This window comes from Xiphophorus hellerii, chromosome 21, assembly GCF_003331165.1.
Source record: "Xiphophorus hellerii strain 12219 chromosome 21, Xiphophorus_hellerii-4.1, whole genome shotgun sequence".
Classification (NCBI taxonomy): domain Eukaryota; kingdom Metazoa; phylum Chordata; class Actinopteri; order Cyprinodontiformes; family Poeciliidae; genus Xiphophorus; species Xiphophorus hellerii.
Genome location: NC_045692.1, coordinates 19,188,036 through 19,211,138, shown reverse-complemented (window position 1 = coordinate 19,211,138; position 23,103 = coordinate 19,188,036). Strand labels below are relative to the sequence as shown.

General features: G+C 37.1%; 2 protein-coding genes across 9 annotated transcripts; one reads left to right on the top strand and one right to left on the bottom strand.

Annotated features, from left to right (window-relative positions):
- Positions 1–1,726: 1,726 nt before the first annotated feature.
- LOC116711499 (ADP-ribosyl cyclase/cyclic ADP-ribose hydrolase 1-like) lies at positions 1,727–8,700 on the bottom strand. 7 transcript variants are annotated; one of them, XM_032550818.1, is made up of 10 exons: positions 8,441–8,699; positions 7,976–8,048; positions 7,741–7,864; positions 6,309–6,435; positions 6,095–6,230; positions 5,266–5,324; positions 5,108–5,181; positions 4,942–5,034; positions 3,069–3,155; positions 1,727–2,719 (listed from the first exon to the last, which is right to left on the bottom strand). In XM_032550818.1, the coding sequence occupies exons 2-10, from the start codon at positions 8,022–8,024 to the stop codon at positions 2,632–2,634; spliced, it is 837 nt and encodes a 278-aa protein (XP_032406709.1). In that variant the 5' UTR covers positions 8,025–8,048; positions 8,441–8,699; the 3' UTR covers positions 1,727–2,631. The 7 variants fall into 7 exon arrangements, with proteins under 7 accessions (XP_032406709.1, XP_032406708.1, XP_032406706.1 ...); XM_032550817.1 differs by having other exon boundaries at positions 5,266–5,348; positions 6,327–6,435; positions 8,441–8,698; XM_032550815.1 differs by having other exon boundaries at positions 5,266–5,348; positions 7,976–8,096; positions 8,438–8,696.
- A 1,068-nt stretch (positions 8,701–9,768) lies between these two features.
- Positions 9,769–21,399, top strand: LOC116711754 (inositol monophosphatase 1). Of its 2 annotated transcripts, none has more exons than XM_032551241.1 (9): positions 9,769–9,851; positions 10,169–10,268; positions 11,518–11,651; positions 13,832–13,936; positions 14,185–14,230; positions 14,434–14,542; positions 14,668–14,776; positions 15,969–16,120; positions 18,973–21,399. In XM_032551241.1, exons 2-9 carry the CDS (start codon positions 10,206–10,208, stop codon positions 19,092–19,094), a joined length of 840 nt encoding a protein of 279 aa, XP_032407132.1. In that variant the 5' UTR covers positions 9,769–9,851; positions 10,169–10,205; the 3' UTR covers positions 19,095–21,399. The 2 variants fall into 2 exon arrangements, with proteins under 2 accessions (XP_032407132.1, XP_032407133.1); XM_032551242.1 differs by having other exon boundaries at positions 9,838–9,949.
- The last annotated feature ends 1,704 nt before the right edge of the window (positions 21,400–23,103 follow it).

Sequence of the window (23,103 nt, the reverse complement as noted above, 5' to 3'; positions counted from 1 at the left end):
TGCACTATGCGGACTTTGAGGGCGCACTGGGGGGACCCCAAGCCACTGGTTTAGTACTAGAATATGGTATTCTAGAAGTTACTTACAAATTCATTCACTCCGAGTTAAATTTGTGGGAAATAAGTTCTAAATTACCAACAGAGATCAGTTAAGGCAAATATAAAGTGAATAAATACATAACACAGCTTTAAAATTTGATTTCATTCATAAAAGGGAGAAAAACTATTCATCTTGCTCCTGCATGTCATTTGCAGCAACATGCAGGTAGTCATGTTGCTGCAATCATGTTGCAGCAACATGATTGCATGTCATGCTGCCCCCCCAATCACTATAAAGACACGTAAACTATCTCCAAGGATAGTGAGACTTTTGAGCAACAGCAGCCTGACCTAGGGGCATGGCATAATCTGTCAGTAAAATTTGGTCTGGACTTTGACTAGACCAGTCTTAAACCTTGTACTTGATCGTACGATTATGAACTGACAGTAAGACTTTCTTCCTCAGAATTTTTCAGCTGAAGAAATCATTGGTTCATTAATTATGGGAAGTCGTCCTGAAGCAGTATGTTAAAGTTAGTCATTACCTTTAGCAAACATTTCCCAAACCTCTGCTAAAATCTTATATCAACAACAAATGCATTTTAGTTTTTGCAGGATGCTGTTGTTCATGATGGGATACATCTATCAGGAATTATATTTATTGATTGTTGTGTCAAATTAAGCTGTTTTTCATTAAGCATTTCTGAATATCTTCCTAACTGCACCGCAAGATGCATAAATGTTAAACAAAAATCCAAATATTTTGCACTTCATAACAGTCGTTGGTTTTTATGTCATCATGTAATTTAAATACAAAATATATAACTAACAAAAGTAAATAATCCAATAGTGGTGTAAATACAAACACATGCAGAAATGGATGTGTACAGGATTTAATCTGGCCACAAGAGGTTAAATATTCAGCTTGGCGACTTAGGTAGAGGGTTGGGTTGGGTTGGACGTCATGGAACGAATAAAGCTGGGTGGCAGTGCAGTGCAATTGTATGAGAAAGCAATAGATGAAAGCATCTAACCTGCGTCATATTCCCAACATATACAGAACATATATGGAATTGCAACTGCCAGCCTTTCAAAAGCCCCAATTTCATGCTCCTTCCAGAAATTTTAATATTTAATGAAAGATTTATTAACAGGAACTTGCAAAACTGTCATGAGGACACAAAGAAAGGACAGGAACAAAAATTAACCAGGTACATGGAGGAAATAAAATGGTGACATAACAGGAGGAACCAGAGAGGAATGAGTGAAGGAGTGAAGTAGTTAAATATTGAGAGAGTAAACTGGAAGAATAAACCAGAATGATTGGCTAACAGGTTACAGGTGTGATGGGAGAGAGCAGATGGCAGACTGAGGAAGGCACAAGAAGGCCAGGGTGAGTAAACAAAAAGAGGAACTAGGAAAAATGAATCTAAGAGTAACACAATGAATAATAAACATAATCTACAATACCCAAGAGATGGCTGAAAAGAAACAAAGAAAAAGAAACTGAGGAATACAGAATAACAAATAATCAAAAGCATGAACCTAAAGATCCTGACAGATAATGCTGCTTAAGGCCACAAAGCATCGTCCTGATAACGCCGTCGCTCCACTGGGGATGATTGCACGCACATCTGGTATCCTCACAACTGTGGAGTTTGCATAAAAAAGATTGATGTCTCCAGATGTTCAAGCCCAAACTTGTTTAATCTTAAACGCTTGAATCAAACAGAAGGATGTGAACCGCTTAAGCTGTGCTTTGAAAATGACACAATGTGATAAAATGTATGACAAAATAAACAGGAATTTCTTAAAAACAACAGCTTGTGTAGGAGACAGTCATATTAAGGATGAAAGGCGAAACTGCTGTTTTCTTACATAACTCATCGGAAGCTTAAAATGGAGAACATGTTCACAAGTACAATGGTGGTTGCAAGTTAAATATTGAACTTCTAGTTGTGGTTTCAATTCAAGCTAGAACTCGAGGTGAACAGTTCAGATGTACATTGTTCACACCCATGCAAGCATCGTGTTTGCATAGGTGTGTTAAAGCTCAAGACTTTATTTTTAAAAAGTGTACATAAGAATGATAAACACTGTGGAAATATACAAGTATTAAATGAAACCACTTATTAGTAGTTAGGTCTGAAGAACCATTTTGAAATCAGGTTAATTAAATTAGCCATCTGACTCTGATTACCCCCTAAATCATGTACTGATTGTTATGAATGCACACCAAATGTTTTGTCTGCTTTAGTTTAGTTTATTTATTTCAAACATATTCACATTCACAATTTAATTACCACAATATTGTTGCACCTAAAACCTGAAACTTCTGTGATGTTCAGCAGTTATGTGTGTAAGCTGCAGCTGTGTGCACGTGTTAGCTAAAAAACCCACTTCTTCTAGAAAATGTTAAAATAAGAGAGAGGTTAAACACCAAACATTGATACAAAAATCTATAATCCTAACAAAACATATTTTGATAAGGAAGGTTTGGAAAGAAAATGTTAACCATTAAATTAGTTTCACTACCAGGCAGACACATTTTAAAGCTTGACACATGGTTTCAAAATATGATTCATGTGGATGTTTAGTCCTTTTGCTGCAACATGCTGCTTGCCAACATCTGGCAACTGGGCTGATTTAGGTCCTGGATACACTGAAGGATCACCAAGGTCCTGTGAAAAAAAATAATTAAAAAATTGGTTAATTTGGTTTCTCATAGCTGACAGTTTGACTCAAAATCCTTAGAAAAAGATATTTCCACCAATGTAGTCACAAGGTCAAAATGGCCCCAAGAAAAGAGTTTAGATGCCGAATTATTGGTGGATCAGGCATAATCTTTTGAAAAGGCAAAAAGTATCCCTAACCTCACCCTAGGAAGATACAACCTTATTGCAACAGATATGCACTATACATAAAGTGAATGTTTCATAACATTCACAATAAAGATTTTTTTTAAATCAGTTCCTCCTAAGCAATCTTCCAAAATTGCACAATGATGAAAAGTCTTCAAATGTCACTTACAGGTCACTATCTGTACAGGTCCATCGGAAACCTCGTGACCAGAGTATTTGGATGAGCTCTACGATAGATCCTTGACTGCATGATTCTCTGCAGGAAAGTCAAATAACATAATAGTTTGAAATATTTTAGGAACTAATTATAAAAAAGAAATGGTGAAAATGAACATAGCTTAAATTTGCTGTGTTAAGTAACAATAGTTCTGACATTGCATAATGATGTTACTTTTAAGTCCTGCCTTTCTGTGTTAATGTCAAGTAATAAATGACACTAGGTAGTTTTAAACTGTTCAGCTGGGACTAGAAAGTGACATTTTTTAAATTAAAAAGAAAGAAAATCTAAATTTTAATGATACAAACTAAAACTGAATTAGTTTTATCCATTGCCAGCACCTGATTATAACATGTTGGTACTGTAAAAGTGCTCTAATGCGTCAGATTTTAAATCCACTTGAACTGGTTGATTATTTACATCATGGCACAATCCCAACAAAACACTGAAACAAAAGCAACAACTCTATAGTGAGTATGAACCCATTTTATTTTATTCATTTTTTTTAAACAAAGTGAACCTCTCTTTCTGACATGTCTGAACAAAAAGTGACCATAAAGTGTGATCTTATCAGACTGTCACATCAATGAAATCAGATGAACGGACTTAGAAATTCACAGAGTGTTACAGAGGAGATGAACTTCATGGAAATCTGCAACTGAAGCGTGATGTGAAGAAATTCTTCTTTCATTGCCCTTGATTCACCTCTTCTGGCAAACCATTAAAAAAAAACTAAGAGTGAGTCACCTAAACTGTCTCAATTTACTATGTTTGTCTTTTTGCTTTTTACTTCTGCCGGTGAAAAGTGAGCATGCAGAGCTACTCCTCACAATTTGTCACATTACAACCACAAATTACAATGTATTTTACTTTATTATGTATAAGGTAAGACATAATTGTAAACTAGAAGGAAAAATGGGTTTTTAAAATTTTACAAATAAGAATCAGAAAATGTGATATATATTAATCTATTCCCTCTGAATCTACCAGCTTTCAACATCTGGAAATTGACATTTTGATATATTCTGCTTTTCATACTAAATAGATACTAAATAGATACCATCTACTACCAGCACATTTTTAAGTCTTGTCTCAACCAATTTGACTGGACTTTGACTGAACCATTTTAAAACATAAATATGTTTTGATCCAAACCATTGCGTTATAGCTCTGGTGTCTGGAAGGTTAACCTCTGCCCCATGTTGGAGTCTTTTTCAGCATCTAACAGGTTTTCTGTCAGGACTGTCCCGTATTTAACTCCTTTTAACTCCTTCTGTTTTGTAGTAATTGTAATAATGCTTGTGAATTTGTTCAGTTCAGCTAGACATCCTGTTTTAGAAGCTAATCCTCTTTGATTTTTCACTAGATAATTGTTTTTAAATAGGTAACTTTTGGTTTCCCTTTCTCAGTTAAACTTTGTGTTGAGCTAACCAGAGGTACAATCCCAATAAATTCATTTCTATTTGATGTTTGTCATGTGACAAAATGTAAAATAATTCATACAAATAAAGGAAACAAGTGATCTCCTGTTGAGCAGCTTCATGACCATTAGGACAATAAATTCCCTGCTGGAAAAAGTCGAACTGATTCCTGGTTTTGTGGTGGACGTCCTGTTTGTTGAAGATTACTTTCTGATCCACTGAGCACATAGAAACTGAAACAACACACATCACTGCTGGAATACAGGACTGGAACACCTTCTGCACTAAATCATCACCTCTTGACGTGGTCAATTGGTGAATGTTGCAGCCAAAAAAGCTCTTTATCATAGCAATGTGCTTGAGACAATATTGTTTTTTTTTTAAAATATAGTTTTTGTGCTTACATGTGAGGTCCCTCTGGATTTGTCACCACCTTTATGTTGACATAGTTCACTCTCTGAGGATTCAGGCTGTCCAGTTCAACGCTTCCAAACATGCTATGAAAAAAAAAAAGAAGTCAAACAGTTAAGTTTTGAACACGTTTTCAGTAACTTACTCCTGTCATCTTACCTCTTCCTGTTGAATGCACTGGTAATAGACCCATTCAACAACACGGTAATGTTCCCACATGCCATCTCTGCAAACTAACAAACGAGAACCAAGTGAGAGCAAATTGGCACGCAAGATTCTGAAGGAAAAATTGTATGCTGATAAAAAAGAAACTTTACGTTTTGTGAGGCTCGCTTCCATAACGAGTAAACTGGATGGGTTCTGCATGTTGACCACGCTGGACAAGAATTGAAATCGAAGTCTGCATCAAATAAATTATATTTATGTTACATTTCAGCAAAATACACATACATCACTTTGGAATATTAGTCTAAATAGGTGTATACCAGCCTCAGTATCTTTACAGTTCAGCAGTAGATTATTGAAGGTGTGCTAGAGAAATACTTTAGCCAGGGCAGGAACCAAATGAGCTAAATCATCCAGTTTGACCAGACTTAATGCTGAAATTAATGCTGTAAATATTTTGAAATTCTGGAGTGAGACTTAACAAAGTCATGAGAAGTTCTGTTTGCAATTTGTCACGTAGCAGACACTGAAACCATGTGAAAGAAAGTGTTGTGAAGCACAGCAGTAACAGCATGTGGGGATTTATTTTGCAAAGAAAGGGAAGCGAGTACAAGTTAAATGATAAATGTTGCTAGATACATAATCCTATAGAAAACAAAAACTGTTATAGGGTGCAGAGAAAATGACTCAACTTCCAGCAAGAAAATGACCATAAACTTATAGCGGTTTTTAGATGTCTATGTGATCAAAATAAATCCACTGTTTTCAGATTTTCATTTCTAAAATATCTGAAAAACATGCATCCTTTTCTTTTCACGGCCCAAATATGCACATTATTGTGTCAGCTTATCCTATAGAATCGTAATAAAATGCATTGATGTTCAAGGTTAGGCTGTGATGGAATTTTAACAAAATTATAAGGCACTGTATTCATAATTCTTTTTAAAAACTCTTTTTTATTGCAGATAAAGATCAACCAACCAGAGTCTTCCTCCTGGCCACACCAGATCAGGTCGTTGAACAGGAAACCAACCAACGTGTCTTCCAGTGTCCAGAAATGCCGAAAAACAGCCGCATAGCTCTGCACCAACATCCTGGTTTTACTCCAAAAAAGAAACTGAACAGATAATAGAAAACCACAGTTTACCAAGTGATTTAAGAACTGATTTGTTAAAACTCCAGTGTCAACACTCACCCTATCACATGGCCAGACCTGTGGCATCATGTTAAACATCTCACAATAATGCTCTTCTGTCACATTACAAGAGGCATGCTGGACAACAGCCTTCTCAAACTGCCTCCAGATTTCCTCACAGTCGTACCTGAATATGGAACAATTGATCACAAAAATAACTGCTGATGAAAGACTTGCAATTGTTGAGTAAAATGTTAGAAATTGACCAAAGGGGTAATTTATTTGAGCAATTTTAGCAACTATTAAGTTTAATGATTATGGCTTGTACCTCAGAAATACCCAAAATTCAGTTTATAAGAAGCTTAGAATATCACATTGCTTGTGGAAATTTTTCTGAGTTTTTCCTTCCACCTAACTTTCCATCTCTGTGTGAGCAGCCAGCTTTGCCAGCAATGAGGTTTAGAGCCGTACCCTCCTGGGCTTAAAGTGAGTGTGGATGACTGATGACTTGTCAACTGAACAAAGGAACATGTCATTCAGGCAGGGCACTGGCTTCTTTATCTTTACGTGTAAGGACATGGATACAAGAAAAATAATAACTACCTGCTTAAACATGTCTAAGCAATAATTAAAAACAACTGGAGTTATGACAAACAAGTCACTGTTAAGAGGATGACAAAGGAGGCATAAAATAGCTTTTCCAAGGCTTACTGTTAGAGAAATACAGTAAAGTGTGTCATCTTTGGGCCACAGAGTGTAAGAACCAATCACTTATTTTTAGGTTCTTAACACAAATGGAAGGTGACTTTACACTCTGGAACATTTGGGAAAATGAACTAAATAACTCCAGCAGTAAGTCTAAGTAAAATCAAAATTTATGGTTTTAGAGTGGCTTAGTCAAAGTTTGGACTATAATCTCATTGAAATGCTGTGGTATGAACTTAATTAGCCAGTTTGTGCTCAAAAACCATTCATTGATGCTGCATTGAAACAATTGTGCAAAAAGAGTGGACTGGATTTCAAATACAGTAATAAAAATGACTCATTGATAGTCATGGCAAATGCTAGACGGCAATTTGTCACCATTTTACCAAGAGTGGCAAAAACAGTTGTTAAACTCATAGGAAGCAGTTACGTTTTTTACATATCACCAGGTTGACTTCTTTCTTTTTTGTTTGTTTTTTTCAATACTAAATAAAATCATTTGTTAAGACATGTATTTTGCATTTCCAGAGATTATCTTGTGATAAAATGTCTTAGAATTTGAGACATTTAAATGCAAAAATAAAAGCAACTCATGAAAAGTCTGTAAACACAAGCTGGTGGATTCCGCTGAAAAATTTCTGACATGTAAATGGCTTACTACAAATCCGTCAACGTTAATCACTGCTTTCTTTTTCAAGCTCTTTCATTCTTCATACGCATAATGTGTCTATAAATACACATTATTTGTGTGTATTTATTAATGTGCTGTTAATTAATGGTACATTACCATAAGCCGGGCTGAACCAGTGTGGTGTAAGTGAAGCATCTTCCTATCACAATGTGCTTAATGTTTGGAGTTGTCCCAAACGTGGCTTGTACGGGACAGAGGCAGAGCTGAGGCACAATAATCCCTTTGAGTCAGGCACAAAAGTCAAAGAAAAAAAAAAGACAGTATCTGTTACATTTAGGAGTGGTTGACTTTGTGAAAGAATGTCACGAGAACTTTGGAGAGAATTACTTACATATGGTGACTATTACGGAGCAAGCCGATTTAACAGAAGGCATAATCATGGAAACCTTGATCGCGCCGTAGTTCTTCAAAAAGAGACATGTTTTAACTTGCCATTGCGTTGATAAGGCCCCCTAAAAAGGAGGGTATTACAGAATGTAGCTGCAAAGTACAACATTTAATTCCGAAGACTCAAACGATGTCTGTCATTGGCTGATATGTAATTATTATTTTTGAACAGCTAACAGCTTTCAACTGCTTTATTTTACTTTTTGCACTCATGCATTAAGTGCAAAAAGTAAGTTTTGTTAGTGCAGCTCTAACAAAACCACCAGCGTGTCAAGCACTCAATACAAAGACTTCAAACGAATGTAAGAATAAGTTACAGAAAAACATTTTTTAAACTTTTTTCTTCCTTAAAGTACATGAAGTTAAAAATATTGTGTACAAATTTCTGGAAAAATGTTAAGCTTACCACCTTCCATTTCCTAGTAATGGCCTGCAAAACGCTCCCACAGTTGCAATGGGAAGCAGTTGGTTCTTGATTTCCAGCTTATTGTTATGTCCGATAGTTCCATGCATCCAACAGTTTCCTTATGGGACTAAGAGTTGTTGAGGTTGTTTTCGCTGGTTAACAAACACATATCCTTACTATGACCAAGGCATTCTTGAAAAACGTTTTTTTTTTCCACCCCCATTTTCCAAAAGAAGATCCACATGACTCCTATTAGGATGCTGGTAGGAATGTCCCAAACAAAGTGTCTGCTGTACTCTGAAAATTTGCAACATAATTTGGGAGATAATGTACACAAAGTCCTCAAGAATTTTATTATGAGCAAAATATCCAATCAGTTAAATTTTGTTAGTTTTTCTCTGCTGACAAAATCTGTTCTATAAAATTAAAGTTCTCAACATCAGTTTCTTTGAGTCTAAAAACTGAAATGTAATAAATCAAACAAATCAAAATTTGTTGCTAATTTTGATTAAAAATAATAGAACCAACATTGGTAACAATACATACATGGTACATACACTTCATACATTTCTACAACTTAGGGATGACTTGTCCTGATACTGATTATCTTTCACTAACTTATTTATATACCAAACATCTTCTGATTTCATTTTTAAATGAAATCAGAAGATTTAATAAACTGTATGATGTTATTTACCACAGAATGTCTGATTTTGACAGTTGTTTTGAATTAAGATGAAACTGATTACAGGTTTGGTTAGGGTGACATTGCATTACATTTAAGAGATTTATAATGTATGATTGAAGTTTGATGTGTGATCATGCATATCTTCAAATCCCAGCATAACTTTTAGACGTACGTTTGTTGTTGTTACCACTGATGCTGCTGCCACCTGTTGGTTTAAATCAGGAGTTATCTGCATTTGAACACTTTTAGTAAAGGAAAAAGAAATAGAAATATGGCAAAAAATTGGAAAGAAAACAAGAAAGGAAAAACATTGTGTAGAATACCAAAATTTGTAATAACAAAGAATTGGCTGTGATTGAAGAAGAAGGGAAAATGTAATAATGAGAATAATTATTTATAATAGGGGAAAAGAAAATCAACAAATGTGACGTTTGCTGGGAGAAAGAAAGTGCTGATCATGTTTTGATGAAGCGTTTTAAATATGCAACTAAAGGAAAGAGAACAAGAGGAAATATTAGAAATGATAAATAAAGAATTATTCATTACTTTTACATTAGACAATGTAAGAATACAGTGGGTGGAGAGGATGAGGTTACAGTCATGAACACCAGGGGGCGGTATGCACCTCTGAAGTTGTTTTCAATCCGCCAAGAAGAAGAAAACGAAGAGGAAGTTCCAGTCTCCCACGGCTAAACGTCAATGTTGTGGCCGTGTCTCATTCTCCAGGTTGGTTAAACTAGCTTGAGATCCCTCAAAGTGTGCACTCAAAGGCGGAAATTAAATCAAATCCACAATTGCTTGGGAAATTATCTGACGGTGTTTTGGTACATGGCATCTAATCTTCCTGCACTAAATCTGTGAAGCTACAAGCTATCTTAGAAAGCTAACCTATGCTATAACTAATATTTCCCTCTTTTTTTAATTCAAAACATGTTGTTAACCCATTTAAAATATTTTATTTTTACGGTTGCTGTCTTAAATGAGTGTTAACTCGACGGACTGGATGTTGGTGTGTTTTAGTAAAGCCTTCCTTTATTTTCCAGGTATCTTAATCTTTATTCTTCGCTCCTCTCTATCAACATGAGCGATCCTTGGCAGGAATGTATGGACTTCTGTTTAGATGTCACCAAACGGGCAGGAAAGGTAAGCAAAGTATTTATGGGGATAAAGTCTAATCAGTGCTTTCACTAAGAAAGTGGCTTCAGGACAGCCAATATTTTGGAGTAGCCTTCAGAAACCTGTTATTCTTACTTTACTTTATTTTAGTCACTTCTGCTAAAAAAAAAAGTATTTAAGAGCAAAATAGAAGAAAAATCTGCCTCAAACATACCAGTTCTGTCAGGAGGATTGGGTCAGAACCCCAGGAAATTCTTGTGATAAGCTTGCTGAAGGAAAACCCAAACATTTAACCCAAGTAATAGAGTTTAAAAGGCAGTTCTTTCATATACTAATGTGTGCAAACTTTTCAAATTTAAGAAAATAACATAAAATTACCTCTTATAATTCTGACATTCAGCTGATAGAAATAATTTGATCAATACTATGTGACATAAAGCATGAAAAGTTTAGATTACTTTAATTACTTTAACTTTAAAGGAGGAAAAAAAACTGAGTATGTCTCCTTATTATTTGTCTGTACATGTTTATTTAATACAAGTAAAAAAAAAAGATAATTAAACATTAAATATAAAAACTGATTGGAAATGCATAATATTAAACCAGCTCATTATTTAGGAAAAACAAAACTTTACTTCTTTGGGGAAATATTATCAACTAGATTTAGTGAAGACAGTGTTAATCTTTAATGTTGGAGAACTGTTGTAAAGAGTGGCTTTCTGGGGTCACTAAGTCTCCATAACAACCAGTTGTTTGGGAAGCATGCCAGGAAAAAGGCTTTTCTGTCTCATCATCTCAAACGTAAACATGTGGAGTTTGCTGAAGAGCTGTGGAGTTATGTTACTTGAGACTAAGAATTCATTTTTCAGTAACAAACACTCCCCCAGCCCAAATGCCCTCTGTTGGATCTGTGATGCTGTGGGCCAGGTTTTCTTCTAGAGAATTTAATGAAGTTCTGCAATAAAATTCAATTTATTTAAGGCTTTCTCTTTAAAAGGTGCATATAGTCCTGCTTTCTGTATGCAAGTTGTCATTTGCATTTTTTCTGCTCCTAAAGTGTTCATTATGGAATTTGTTTCTCAGTACTAACATGTTACAGCGTGAACATAATGTTGCATTAAAGGAAACCCCAGACGGAATAAATTTATGAACCTACAGAGCTCAGACACATTGTCGTCTGTGGCCCACCCTTGCCAACAATCTGTCACCATGACGCTCGTCACATGGGGCTAATTAGAGCAGCAGATGTGTTCAGTCGTTGCCGTGTTTCTGACAGATGATCCGCGAGGCGCTGCAGAAGGACATCACCATCATGCAGAAGAGCTCTCCGGTTGACCTGGTGACCGAGACGGACCAAAAAGTGGAGCAGCTCATTATATCCTCCTTAAAGGAGAAGTACCCCACGCACAGGTGCGCTGCTGTTATGGAAAATCTGCGATGCATGAGTTTGTTTTTTACCCCATCTGAAGAACATAGGACCGAGGACATAAGTGGAATGGAGCGATGAATTATTTTGCAAGTTTCCTGGGTTTCAAATCTGCAGTTGCTTTTGCTATTCGTGGCATTTTTCCTCTTGCTCTATTTCCTGTGGTTGCAGCATTGTGTCCGTGGTAGCTGCATTTGTTCTGTTTTCTCTGATTGCAGTATTTTGTTTATTTGCAGCGTTTTCCTGATGCAATAGTTTTTCACCCAGTGTTTTGGGTCATTCATGTGTTTACAGCTGGTTTTGCCGTTTGCGGCTACCGTTGTCAAGTGATTTGGCTGCTGATAATGTGTTGCTCAACTCGAGTTGCCTGCTGTTGTGCCATTGGGCGGCTGTTTTAGATGTTCCGGCTTCCTGTAAACCAGATCACTTGCACCCACATCGCCGGTCTGCACGCGGAGCAAATTATGACCAAACCTATGTTTGTTGTTTGTACATGCACAACGGATTAAACCTTTGTATCTGTACAAAATCTAAGATATACATGCTGTCTGAATTAGTATCATGGTCTGGGCTTTTAATATCAAAGAGATGATCAAAATGCTTGAAGATAGTCAAAAGCAAATTTTGCATCATATTCTGCTTTTTCCTATACATGCCAGGTGTGTATATGTGATGCGTCTCTCGTTCAGCATGAACTTGCGACATGATTGGGGAGGAAGCTAAGTTTATTTTAGAGAATTTACGCCGAGGCTGTCGAAAGAAGTGTGAAGTGGAAATCATCCACTTGGATGGAGAAATCACCTTTTTCGCTCAATAAAAGTAACTCTCTTTTTCTCTATTTTCTGAAAACACACAAGCATAAAGACTCAGGTAATTTGTAATTTTCCAGGACTAAGCATTATGTTACAAATTTAAAGGAGAAAAAAAATCTGAACTTACAAATTTTTAAAAAGTTTTTTTATGCTCCCATGCTACAGTAGAGCGGGAGTGGAGAGTTTGTGTCAATGCAAGCATTGTGCTCTCTGTTTAAAAAGGTTGAGGACCTCTGTACTCTCTAAATATGCTTTATGCTAAAGGCTAATGCCAGCAGACCATGCTTATATAATTACACATATAAACATGCAGAAAAGTGTTGGTCATTTCAGACCCTGCCAAGCTCTGTAAACTGTTTATTAATGTGCGTGTTAAACATATGCATAATAATAATATATTAAGGCAGTTAGTCTTAGTGAACACAAGGGCTTCTCAAACTTTTCAGGGTTATACAATTAATGAATTAATTGAAAACACTAGAAACATTCAATGCTGTAGTTGTTTATCAACGGAAGATGAAGAAAAAATGAAACAGTTTTGGAAAAATTAAATAACTCCATAAAAGCGTTAAAAAAAAAATTAAGTGGGGTCTGACTGTATATGGTGTGTTCATATTCAAGGGTTGCATCCTTCGAAGGCTGTCCAAATTTGAATTCTCTTCCAAATGCAGCCCACAAATGTGTCACGCTTTTTTTTGTTTTGAAATGTTTTTTTGGCACTGGTGACTGTATTTATTAGTAGGTCCCATAGCAACCATTCAGATATGCTCTGACAAAGCGCCACCGATTTCCACACAGCTGCAATCCCCAACCAAACCTCCACCTTACAGAGCAACCCTCCTCCATGCCTCAACCACTCAGCTCCTCCAGACTAGCAGCAGCAACAATTAGACAACACCTGATGGAGCTAATCATAAGAACTACCTTCAGTCAAACGGCATAATGAGAAGCATTGTTGTGATGACGTGCTGAAGGTGGAGTGTCAGAAAAAAGAGGAGCTCCTAAAAGAGACAGGGACTGATTTCAAGTAGTCAAATTACAAAGTCAAATTTATTTTATGTCATGTTTTATAAATACATATACACAGCATTTAACAACAACTGAAGGTAACATAGTTACTTGATTGTGCTATAAAATAGCGCTGTTTTCCTGGAAAATACATAATACCGCCACTTTAAGTGTAAGTATGTGTTACAAAAATTAAAAACTTAAAGCAGGTGTGTTGTTAGGCTTTTGTCATGTACTTAGACATGCCAATTTTTTGTCAAATATCTTCATATCAAATCAATTTAATAGTTCAAAACTGCTGCCGTTTTATCTGTTTCATTTTGTTTTTGTTTTATATTTCTAAGCTTCATCGGTGAGGAGTCTGTAGCCGCTGGTGCTCCCAGCATTCTCACCGACAATCCCACTTGGATCATCGACCCCATCGACGGCACCACCAACTTTGTGCACAGGTACTCCTAACCGGGAGGTAAGGCTCTCCTGGAAGCCTGAAACTGCTCTGAATCTGTTTCATCTCAGTCCCTCCTTGACTATTTTTATCTTTTAATTAGCTTCCCTTTCTTGGATTGTCCTCTCTTGGATTGTCTTCAGGGATAATTAGATGAAAATGAACTGATAATAGAAGCTCGCTTCTTAAAGCCTGATTCCTACTGGGAGTTCATTAAACGGATGTTTTATATTGTACATTTCTGTTGGGTAGGTTCCCCTTTGTGTCTGTATCAATCGGCTTCACAGTGAAGAAAGAGGTAGGTCTTACTGTATGCAAATCTCATGTTTATTCCCCTGCTGGGATTTCTTGATTATAATAAACATTAACCCCATTGTCGCCTTGTGAATCTCTGAATAGTGATGCTGAAAAATTCTCCTTGTTATGCAGCTGCTGCTCTGTTTTTAGCCCTCCTCCCACACAGCTTCAATCATCAGCGTGTTTTCTGCCTTTTGCTCTCAGATAGAGTTTGGGATTGTCTACAGCTGCATCGAGGATAAAATGTACACGGCACGGAAAGGGAAGGGGGCGTTTTGCAACGGAAACCCCATCAAAGTGTCCGGGCAGAAAGGTGATTCCGCACGACACGACTGGTGTTGTAGATGCAAATCAATCCACTAGGTGGAGCTGGATGTCCGCTGTTGATCCGGTTTGTTTCAGGAATGAATGGGTTTCTTTTTGTTTCCCTTTCTGAAGACATTAGCAAGTCTTTGGTGCTGACTGAAATGGGCTTCAAGAAGGAAACTGAGCACTTCAACATTATGTTGGCCAACATCAAGACTATCCTCACCATACCTGTCCATGGGTAAATATTAACTTATGGAGTGTTGCAGCAATTAATGTAGGAGAAGGCAAAACTGACATACTTCTCAGAAGCCTGACATTTCTGTATAAAATGTAATTTTTGTATCTTCTTAAACTCTTTCTTTTGTTGTTTTCATTGTCTGTAAGCCATAATTGTCAAAATTAGAAAACAAAAAAATGGCTTAATGTTTTTCACTGTGAGATGATTCCATATAATGTAAAAGCTTCAGTTTCTCTAATGAGTGACAAAAAATATTGACCTTTTTTTATTAAAATAATGGTTCCAGCTGAGGCAAACTTAGCAAACTCCACATGTTTAGGTTTGTGATAGAAAAACTGGAAAGTTTTTTTTCTGGCATGAGTCAGGAACAGGTAGATGTAGTAATGGTTTATCTGGAAACTTGCTGACTTCAAGCCATTTCCATTATGTTACTTGAAAATGGTCTCAAAACAACAATTTTATCGTTTATCGCAATAACTTCTGGGACAATTTATCGTCAGCAAAATTTGTTATTGTGCTCCAACTCTTTAAAAAATGTTATTTACTTTTGAGTAGTTATTTTATTCTGCATTTAGCACAAAATACCCCTCAAAATAAAATAAAAATATTAAAATGGAAACTTCTACACCTTCACACTCCATATCCTTACCCCCTTAAGGTCTCATTCAGCAGTATGATATTGCACATCTTGTAAAACAAACACTGATTAGCTCTTATTCTTTAACGTTTTGTTTACCCAATAACAGGAATTTACCTAAAAACTCTTTTTTTTCATAGACCCATCCCTCTGTAGTGTTTTGTGATGCATTTTTTAAATAACCTGAAAGCGCCTGAAACCTCCCAGTGGGACGTTTGTATAAATGGTCTTACCCTCTTCATTTTTAATCTTTTGACCTGAATTAGATCAAAACGTCTATTAATAAATCATATGGAAGCTGCTGCTGCCCTCCTCCTTCTCCTCCCTTGTTGTTGTGTACACAGCAACCTTTTTTATCTATCTTTTCTAACAATAAAAGCCCCCTCTTGTTAGTGTTTTCTCAAAATTAAAGTAAGTTGTGCAGACTCGTTAGATAAAAGAAAAAGTTGAAAAAGCAACAATATGCACAGTAACATAACGAACTGTTAAGCAGGGGATAATTGCTGCCCATTTATTATTCCCACTACAAGCTGAAACTAAATGTCCCGTTTCCAGGATCCGCTCCCCAGGCAGCGCAGCCATCAACATGTGCCTAGTGGCGTCCGGTTCGGCCGACGCTTACTATCACATGGGGATCCACTGCTGGGACATGGCTGGAGGGGCGGCCGTCGTGACTGAAGCCGGAGGAGTCATCATGGACATTTCAGGTGAGTCACAGAGACAACTGGACGTCTTCAAACAGGGATTCTGCTGAAAACTTACTGAAGTACCTGTCAAAGTGACCAATTAAATGTGTACTTTAGGGACACTTCTACTAATTTAGAGTCAATTCACAGCAAATGTCATCTTGAGACACTTTTCAAAAGATTGGCCAATTGATCCTAGTTATCAAGCAGTGCATTAAGTTTAGTTTATTATTCAAGTTAGTTTAAGAAATTGTTTTCTCTTTCTGGACTAATGAAAGGGAAAAGTTAATAGCAGGATAGGAAGAATGATCAGTTGGCTGCAGGATATCTCAACCGGTTCCCTCTTGCAGACCAGGTGTGGCTTCTATGGAGAGAAAAACCTGAGAGAAAATAAGTTAGTTTTTGTATGTATGTATTTTTTATATTTTTGGGTTTAATGTTTGCCTTGATTTTTTGATGTCACTTCCTGATGCATTTTGGTCTGCGGAGCTGTTGTCAGTCGGTTGCCATGGCAACGGGTTTGTAGTCCTCCCTTGCATCTTGACAGAACTGACTGAAACCAGAATACATATTTTATATCTTAAAACAACTGCAATTTTCTCATTCTTAAATTAAGCCATATTTTATAGAAATTAGATCATAAATAAGAGCATATCAACCATTTTTTTTTGACAGATTCACAGTCATCCCACATTGGACCACTATGGTCTTTGTGGACATTATTCAGTGCACAGTAATGGCGCCTGCAGGTGTGTGTCACTAGCTATAGCGGCTAATAGGCCCTGTCCAGTCCAGTAATATATATTGATGCTCCCTACAAAGCTTATCCTATAAAACACCCGTAACCCTGTCATTCATTTCAACTTCTTTAACAATGCATTAACTGATTTGTGTGGTAGATACTCAAAACTTCTCCTTGCGATCAATATTTGCAATCTGGCCAGTGAGCTGGATGAATACTGCAGTTTGCTCTTCTGGAAAATCTCCAAAGGGAGCCTGGCCTCATCGAAGCCTACAGACTTCCTAGACAAACTGCTTCCCCTCTCCCCGGTTTCACTCCTTTCCACCCAACTTTAGGGGCCGTCATGGCAAACTCGAGAAGGGGCTCACCCTGAGAACATTCGACACATCCTTGCCTTAAAACTGAAACCAGTTTGTCCAATCAGGTGAGGGAGGTGTTTGGACGTGGAGCTGATTCCCTGATAGCCCACCGCTCACAGGGGCAGCTTCTGCAGGTGGTTTCTTTGAGGTAAAGGCCCCTCATCACTCTGAACCCCCACCTACTCTGCATGTGCTGTGCATCAAGGGGTTTGCTCTTAGGAAAGTGAAAGCAACCTTTGTGCTGTGCCGAGCATGCTGCGATGTACAGCGAGACACGTAGAGGCAGGAAATCTCTCGCTGCTCTTCTCTAAGCCAAAAGTAGAAGGTCACTGTGGAAACGGCGCTCCGTGAATCATAGCTTCACAACTTTCTCACTTTTTTTTTTTTTTACTTGCTGCTCATCTTACTAGCGAGATGAGTTCCAACTTAAGTTATTTAAAAAATGCAACTTATGCTTCACTTTTCCAGATTTGGATTGTAGGGGTCACTGTTGCATCAAGAAACAAGCTCAGCAAAATGTTATTTCTGGTCTGACAGATCTGTTATAGAACTTAATAAACATTCATCATAGACAAATTAGACACATAATGGTTACTGTATGCTTCCCAAAAAATTTTAGGGATGTTTTTGATTATTTTGACTACTCATTATCCAAGTGTCACCCCATTATATAAGCACCTTGGTTTTCCTTCCATGTAAACAGAAATCTCAAGAAGTGAGGCAGCAGCAATTCACAAGCCCCCCCTCCGGCTGAGCACAGCTGTGTTTGTGGTTTCTGCAGAATAGAAAATGTCACCTTAGAGTACTTGATCTTCTTTTTCTGTCAAAGTTTTTCACCGTCTTCTACTATTCTCGTCTCACGTTTGGTCCACATTTTCTATGAGCCGCAAAAGATAGTCTAGGTAAATCGAAAGTGCACCTGGTTTCAGGTCAAGACTTTTACATCTAGGGACAAAATAAAAATAATCTGGTCTTTATTACAGTCTGGAAAAGTGTGGAGTTTTTCTTTTACCCTTTTCTAAGTCTGCATTTTATTCTCATTTTAATCAAAACTATATATTGACAGAACAAGCAACATTTTCAATTCAAAAACTTTGCTGCTAAACTGTTGAACAAAGAAATTTATTGTTTCTAATATGTCATTTAGGTTCTTTAACTATCTGCTTGGTACAGATTATTATACCCATTCAGCTTTCAAGTGCTTCAGGAACCCCTGATCATTCATGAAACTTTAAAAAATATACTTTTTTTGAAATGTGATCTGTGGACTTCTGATAGGCCATCTCCTTTTTGCACAGCTTTCACACAACAAAGGTATTTTGCAGTGTCCCATCAGATTGTTTTTTGTAGGGAAAATTAACTCCCAGTGGGCCAAGAGAAGCTGCTTCGTCATTCATCGTTTGTTTGGATATGCAGCTTGTGCGACAGATTTATGGACATACGGCAAACTGCGATAAAAGTTCCAGGCTTGGGATTTTTGTTTGTCAAGAAAGATACATTTTGTTAGGATCTATGTAATTAATCGAAATTAATGCATTAACATCCCTCCAACAGCTGTAATATAACAGCTAAAAAAATAAAGAAATCAAGATTCCTGCGCCAATTCAAAACCAAAAAAAAGCAAACAGGTCCAGTTTTAGCTCCTGAAGGCAACATGTTATTGAATCATTCAGTTGTTTTCACACGCACCTCTGTTCTCTGTTAATCATTTAATTTCTTACCATATTGGGGGAAAAAAAGTCCTTATTTTTACATCTCTCTTCCTTAACCAGGTGGGCCGTTTGATTTGATGTCTCGCAGGCTGATTATTGCCAGCAGCAGGACGATAGCTGAACGAATTGCCAAGGAGATAACAGAGTTCCCCGTTGGCAGGGACGACACAGAAGGCCTCTAAACCTCCACAGCCAGCAGAAGCTGAGTTAAAACACACACAGCTGCTTACAGTGTAACAAGTGTCGAGCCTGTCTTTGCCTTAGGAACCAAAATGATAGTTACCTCTGAACAACAGCAAGCGGAGTCGTTAAACATTTTATTCTCCTGTATATCGGTACTTAGTCATACACACATACTTTTATGTTGTTGAGTTGTTTGCACTGTGTTGTATTTTATTGAACCACTCAGGCATTTTTTTTTATTCAAACATAAAAAATAAAATTTTATTAATAGGTACCTCAAAACAGCATCATTACAGCCTTAAAAATATTAACATCAAGGTTCATGCTTATTTTTAAAGATGTTTAAACTAAGAATATTTATTCAGTTGGGGGAAAAAAATCACATGTAAAAAATGTAGCTATTTTTTTAAACATATACTCTCATACAAGTTATCCACAATATCTTTTTAAACTTCAAAAGATATTTATCATTATTCTTAGAAATGGGAAAGACAACAGAGCACTGAATTCAATCCAAATTGGTTGATTGGTTGGTTAGGAATGGTTACAAGAGAAGAGCTGCTGAGTCTAAGCTTGCCCATATCTGCAGTCAGAGCCATAAAAACCCCAAAACCTACAAACACCCTGCAGAAAAGAGCGGTGGCTTGGGCTCAGTTTGTCTTCTTTGCAGCCAGCACATGCTATCTACATGCTGACCAGTTTTTGCAGGTCCCTAAAAAAGAAGTCCTATTTGTAATAACCTCCATTTTATGGCCTTAAAAAGTCTTGTAATTTCTCATACTAGGTCTGAAATCTAGTACGAGACAGTATGTCTTGGATTATTTGTTTACTGCTTAACTCATCAGCTTTTGTTGACAATGGACCAATCTTTGCCTAAGATAGAATATGGTATCTGCAGGCAATTCTAATAAAACCGCTGCTGCTCAGTTGTCCATAGCCAGCACAGAAGAAATTGTATAGTTGACCTGTAGACTAAAGTCCATTGTAAAGTTTACTATCTACTGTGAGAATCGAGTTGAAGTTGGGTAACCTAAGTGTTAAATTACTGAACTCAAGATCCAAAATACATCAACTTAATTTGGCATTCATATTTAGCTTGGTAAGTAAACTTATAAATCAATGAAGCTAAGTGTCTCTTTTTTTTGTCATTCATGTCTCTCCTGTTTTAAACTATTTCTGGTCCTAAAAAGCCTAATGGGTAACTTACTGAAACTTGTAGAAACCCTTATTTGGACAGTGGCGCCATAGAAAGTTTTCCTAAGTGTAAATTATTTCATTTTTCTTTAACTAGAAGTGGTGCTTTGGCTACATGAAACTAAGCTTTAGCTTTTCAGTATCAAACACTGAGAGTAGGATTGGTGTGACATAAAGCATTATTAAGTAGAAAGACAACTGAAACCTATTGTTGGGTGTGGTGGAAGATGTGTGATGCTGGGGGCTGTTTTCCTTTCCAAAGCCTCTGAGTCGTCGTTGAAGTGGTTGGTATTGTTAAGTCTTTGAAAAGCCCCGTAAATTGAAGTCATATTTTCTCAAGAGGATCATGATTTCTAAACGTGACCAAACCAACACAGAAAGCAATTATTTCTTAATGTTGGATTCTTTTTTTCCCTCCTCGGAATAAATATAATGTTGGGTTTTATTGAAATTGTTCAGTCTGAGATTATTCAACCTCAATAATTTTATTTCTATGTAATTTAAGGGTTTTTAGACATCTTTTCCAGAAAGCGCTGTACCTGTTTTAAGAGTGAATTTAGCTTGCACTGTCCACAATTCACCACATACATCACATGACTAACTCCTGTACTGTATATCTATTTTTTCTGTACTGTATGACTTCTTATCAAGTCTAGAATAAAAAAAAACATGAAATGTGTATCTTTAATGTGTGTTTTTTTAAAGTTATTTAAAAATTCCCTTAAATATAGTTCCTGCATCCTTGCCTCTATATTTCAGTTTCATAAATTGACTCGTTTAGCTGAAGCTGAGGCTGGTGTCAACCAGCACAGACACGCCGTTGTTGTAAACCACAGATATAATGGACAACTGGCAGCAGAAATAAGAGCCTGTGAATGAACATTTCTACAGGAAATGTGCTGACTGAGCAGATGGCAAGCTTCATGACTAAATATGGGAGCTCAGTGTCACGACTCATCCCTGCAGGAAAATAGAAATGAACAGTTAGGGGAAGGGAAAAAAAAGAATAAAATCTGTCAAGACGCCTCTCATTTCTGTTTTGCATCATGTAGACATTCCTGTTAAATTCTTGCTTCCTATGTGTAAATAAAGTTATTCACACCCCTTCAATTTCACCATTTATTTCTGGGAACCTTGGTATGTTTTACTCAGGTTTTGTGTGCAAAACCAACTCAAAATAATGCAAAAATGGTGAGAAGAAAGGGAAAGTATAACCGACTCACATTTTCTGTTTTACAAATGAAATCTTGAAAGTGCATTTGATATGCCTACACAAACCCAGGTCATCCAAATGAACTGACAGACTTTGCAAGAAAAGCATTGATTGGATAAGCAGCCAAGAGAGCTGCAGAGATCCAACCAGAGCAACAACAAAATGGTTTGGATCAAATCTCTGTTGGCATGCGTGGCCTCGTTATAAATCAAATTCAGAATCTACTTCAAGACTTGAAAATTAATAATTTTTCTTGCTGCAGTTGTTGTAAGAGATGGTTTTAATTGTATTGTGGCTGAACATGTACGCTCCATCCATCTTACCAGGTTTGACCCGCTTCATTATGCTTAAAAAGCTTCCCCATAGCATGCTGCTGCCACTACCGGGTGGGAGAATGCATTAAGGGGGTCTTCTGTTACTTTCCTGAACACACATAACATTTTACATGTACTTTTGCAGGGGATCTAACTACAAATACATCCTAGACTATTCCATTAAAATGCACTGTAACATCCCCCAAAAATGAAATGTTAGAAGATTTATCACCAGTTTTGCAGAGAACTGTTGAGTTAAGCCACTGTGTGGAAAATTCATTCTGTATCCCAGCTTCCCAGGCGCAGTAACTTGAATCCACAAAGTGTGGCTTTGACCTAGAAAAGGGATAAATCTATAAAGTGAAGGCACGAACAAGAAAAAATGTCTCTGGTGACAAACTGAAAACAGGCCTCTGGACACGCAGTAAAAACAGTCACAGCTACTGTTGTGATTTAGGAGAGAGATAAAAGCCATTACAGCATGTAAAGTTGTGTGCTGTGTTTCCCCTGCCCTTTCAGTCAGAGCTGCAAACCGTTCACCCCCCCATCCTAGGCTGATATGCTCTATAAAATAAGCCTCCATGGGCTCTTTCTTTTTCTCCCCTCCAGCTTGTGTTTGCTGATGACTAACAAATGGTTTTAAAACACTTTACTTGAGCATACCCTGACTTTATGTGTTCTGGAAGCCAGTGGTGCATGCTCGTATGCAGGCGGGGAGTTTGGCGGTGTCGTTATCGCCGGTTTTTCTCCAGCGGCTCTGCAGCAATCCTGCCAGATCCCTGCGTCTTTAAATTTTCATGCTCTCTTATTGTTTACGGAGTCATTAATGCCTCAACCAACCACGTCCTCATTCTCCAACTTTATGACCTGGTAACTTCCAACAAGTGGCAGCATTGTTCTCTGCAGAAGCTGTGATTTCCTGGCTTATCCCAACAAATTTACCCCAAGTGATTCGAGAGTGGTGTATTAAATATAGTTATGTAATGTTAACATACATTCAGCATGGGCCTATTAATTTGGGGTCTTTAGGGACGCATTTGAACCATTTTTTTCAGGGTTGTATAATTATACTATGTGTACTGAGTCAATTCATTTTTAAAAACAAAAATTGGGTGCACGAGTTTGAATTTATTTGAACCACACACACACAAGTAGACTCAGAGGCTCAGATATATACATACACCCATATGTATACATATATATATATACACATACATTCACTAATATTTGGTTAGATGTCCTTTAGAGAGACAAGCTTCTAACATATTTCTGTTGTTTGACCACCTT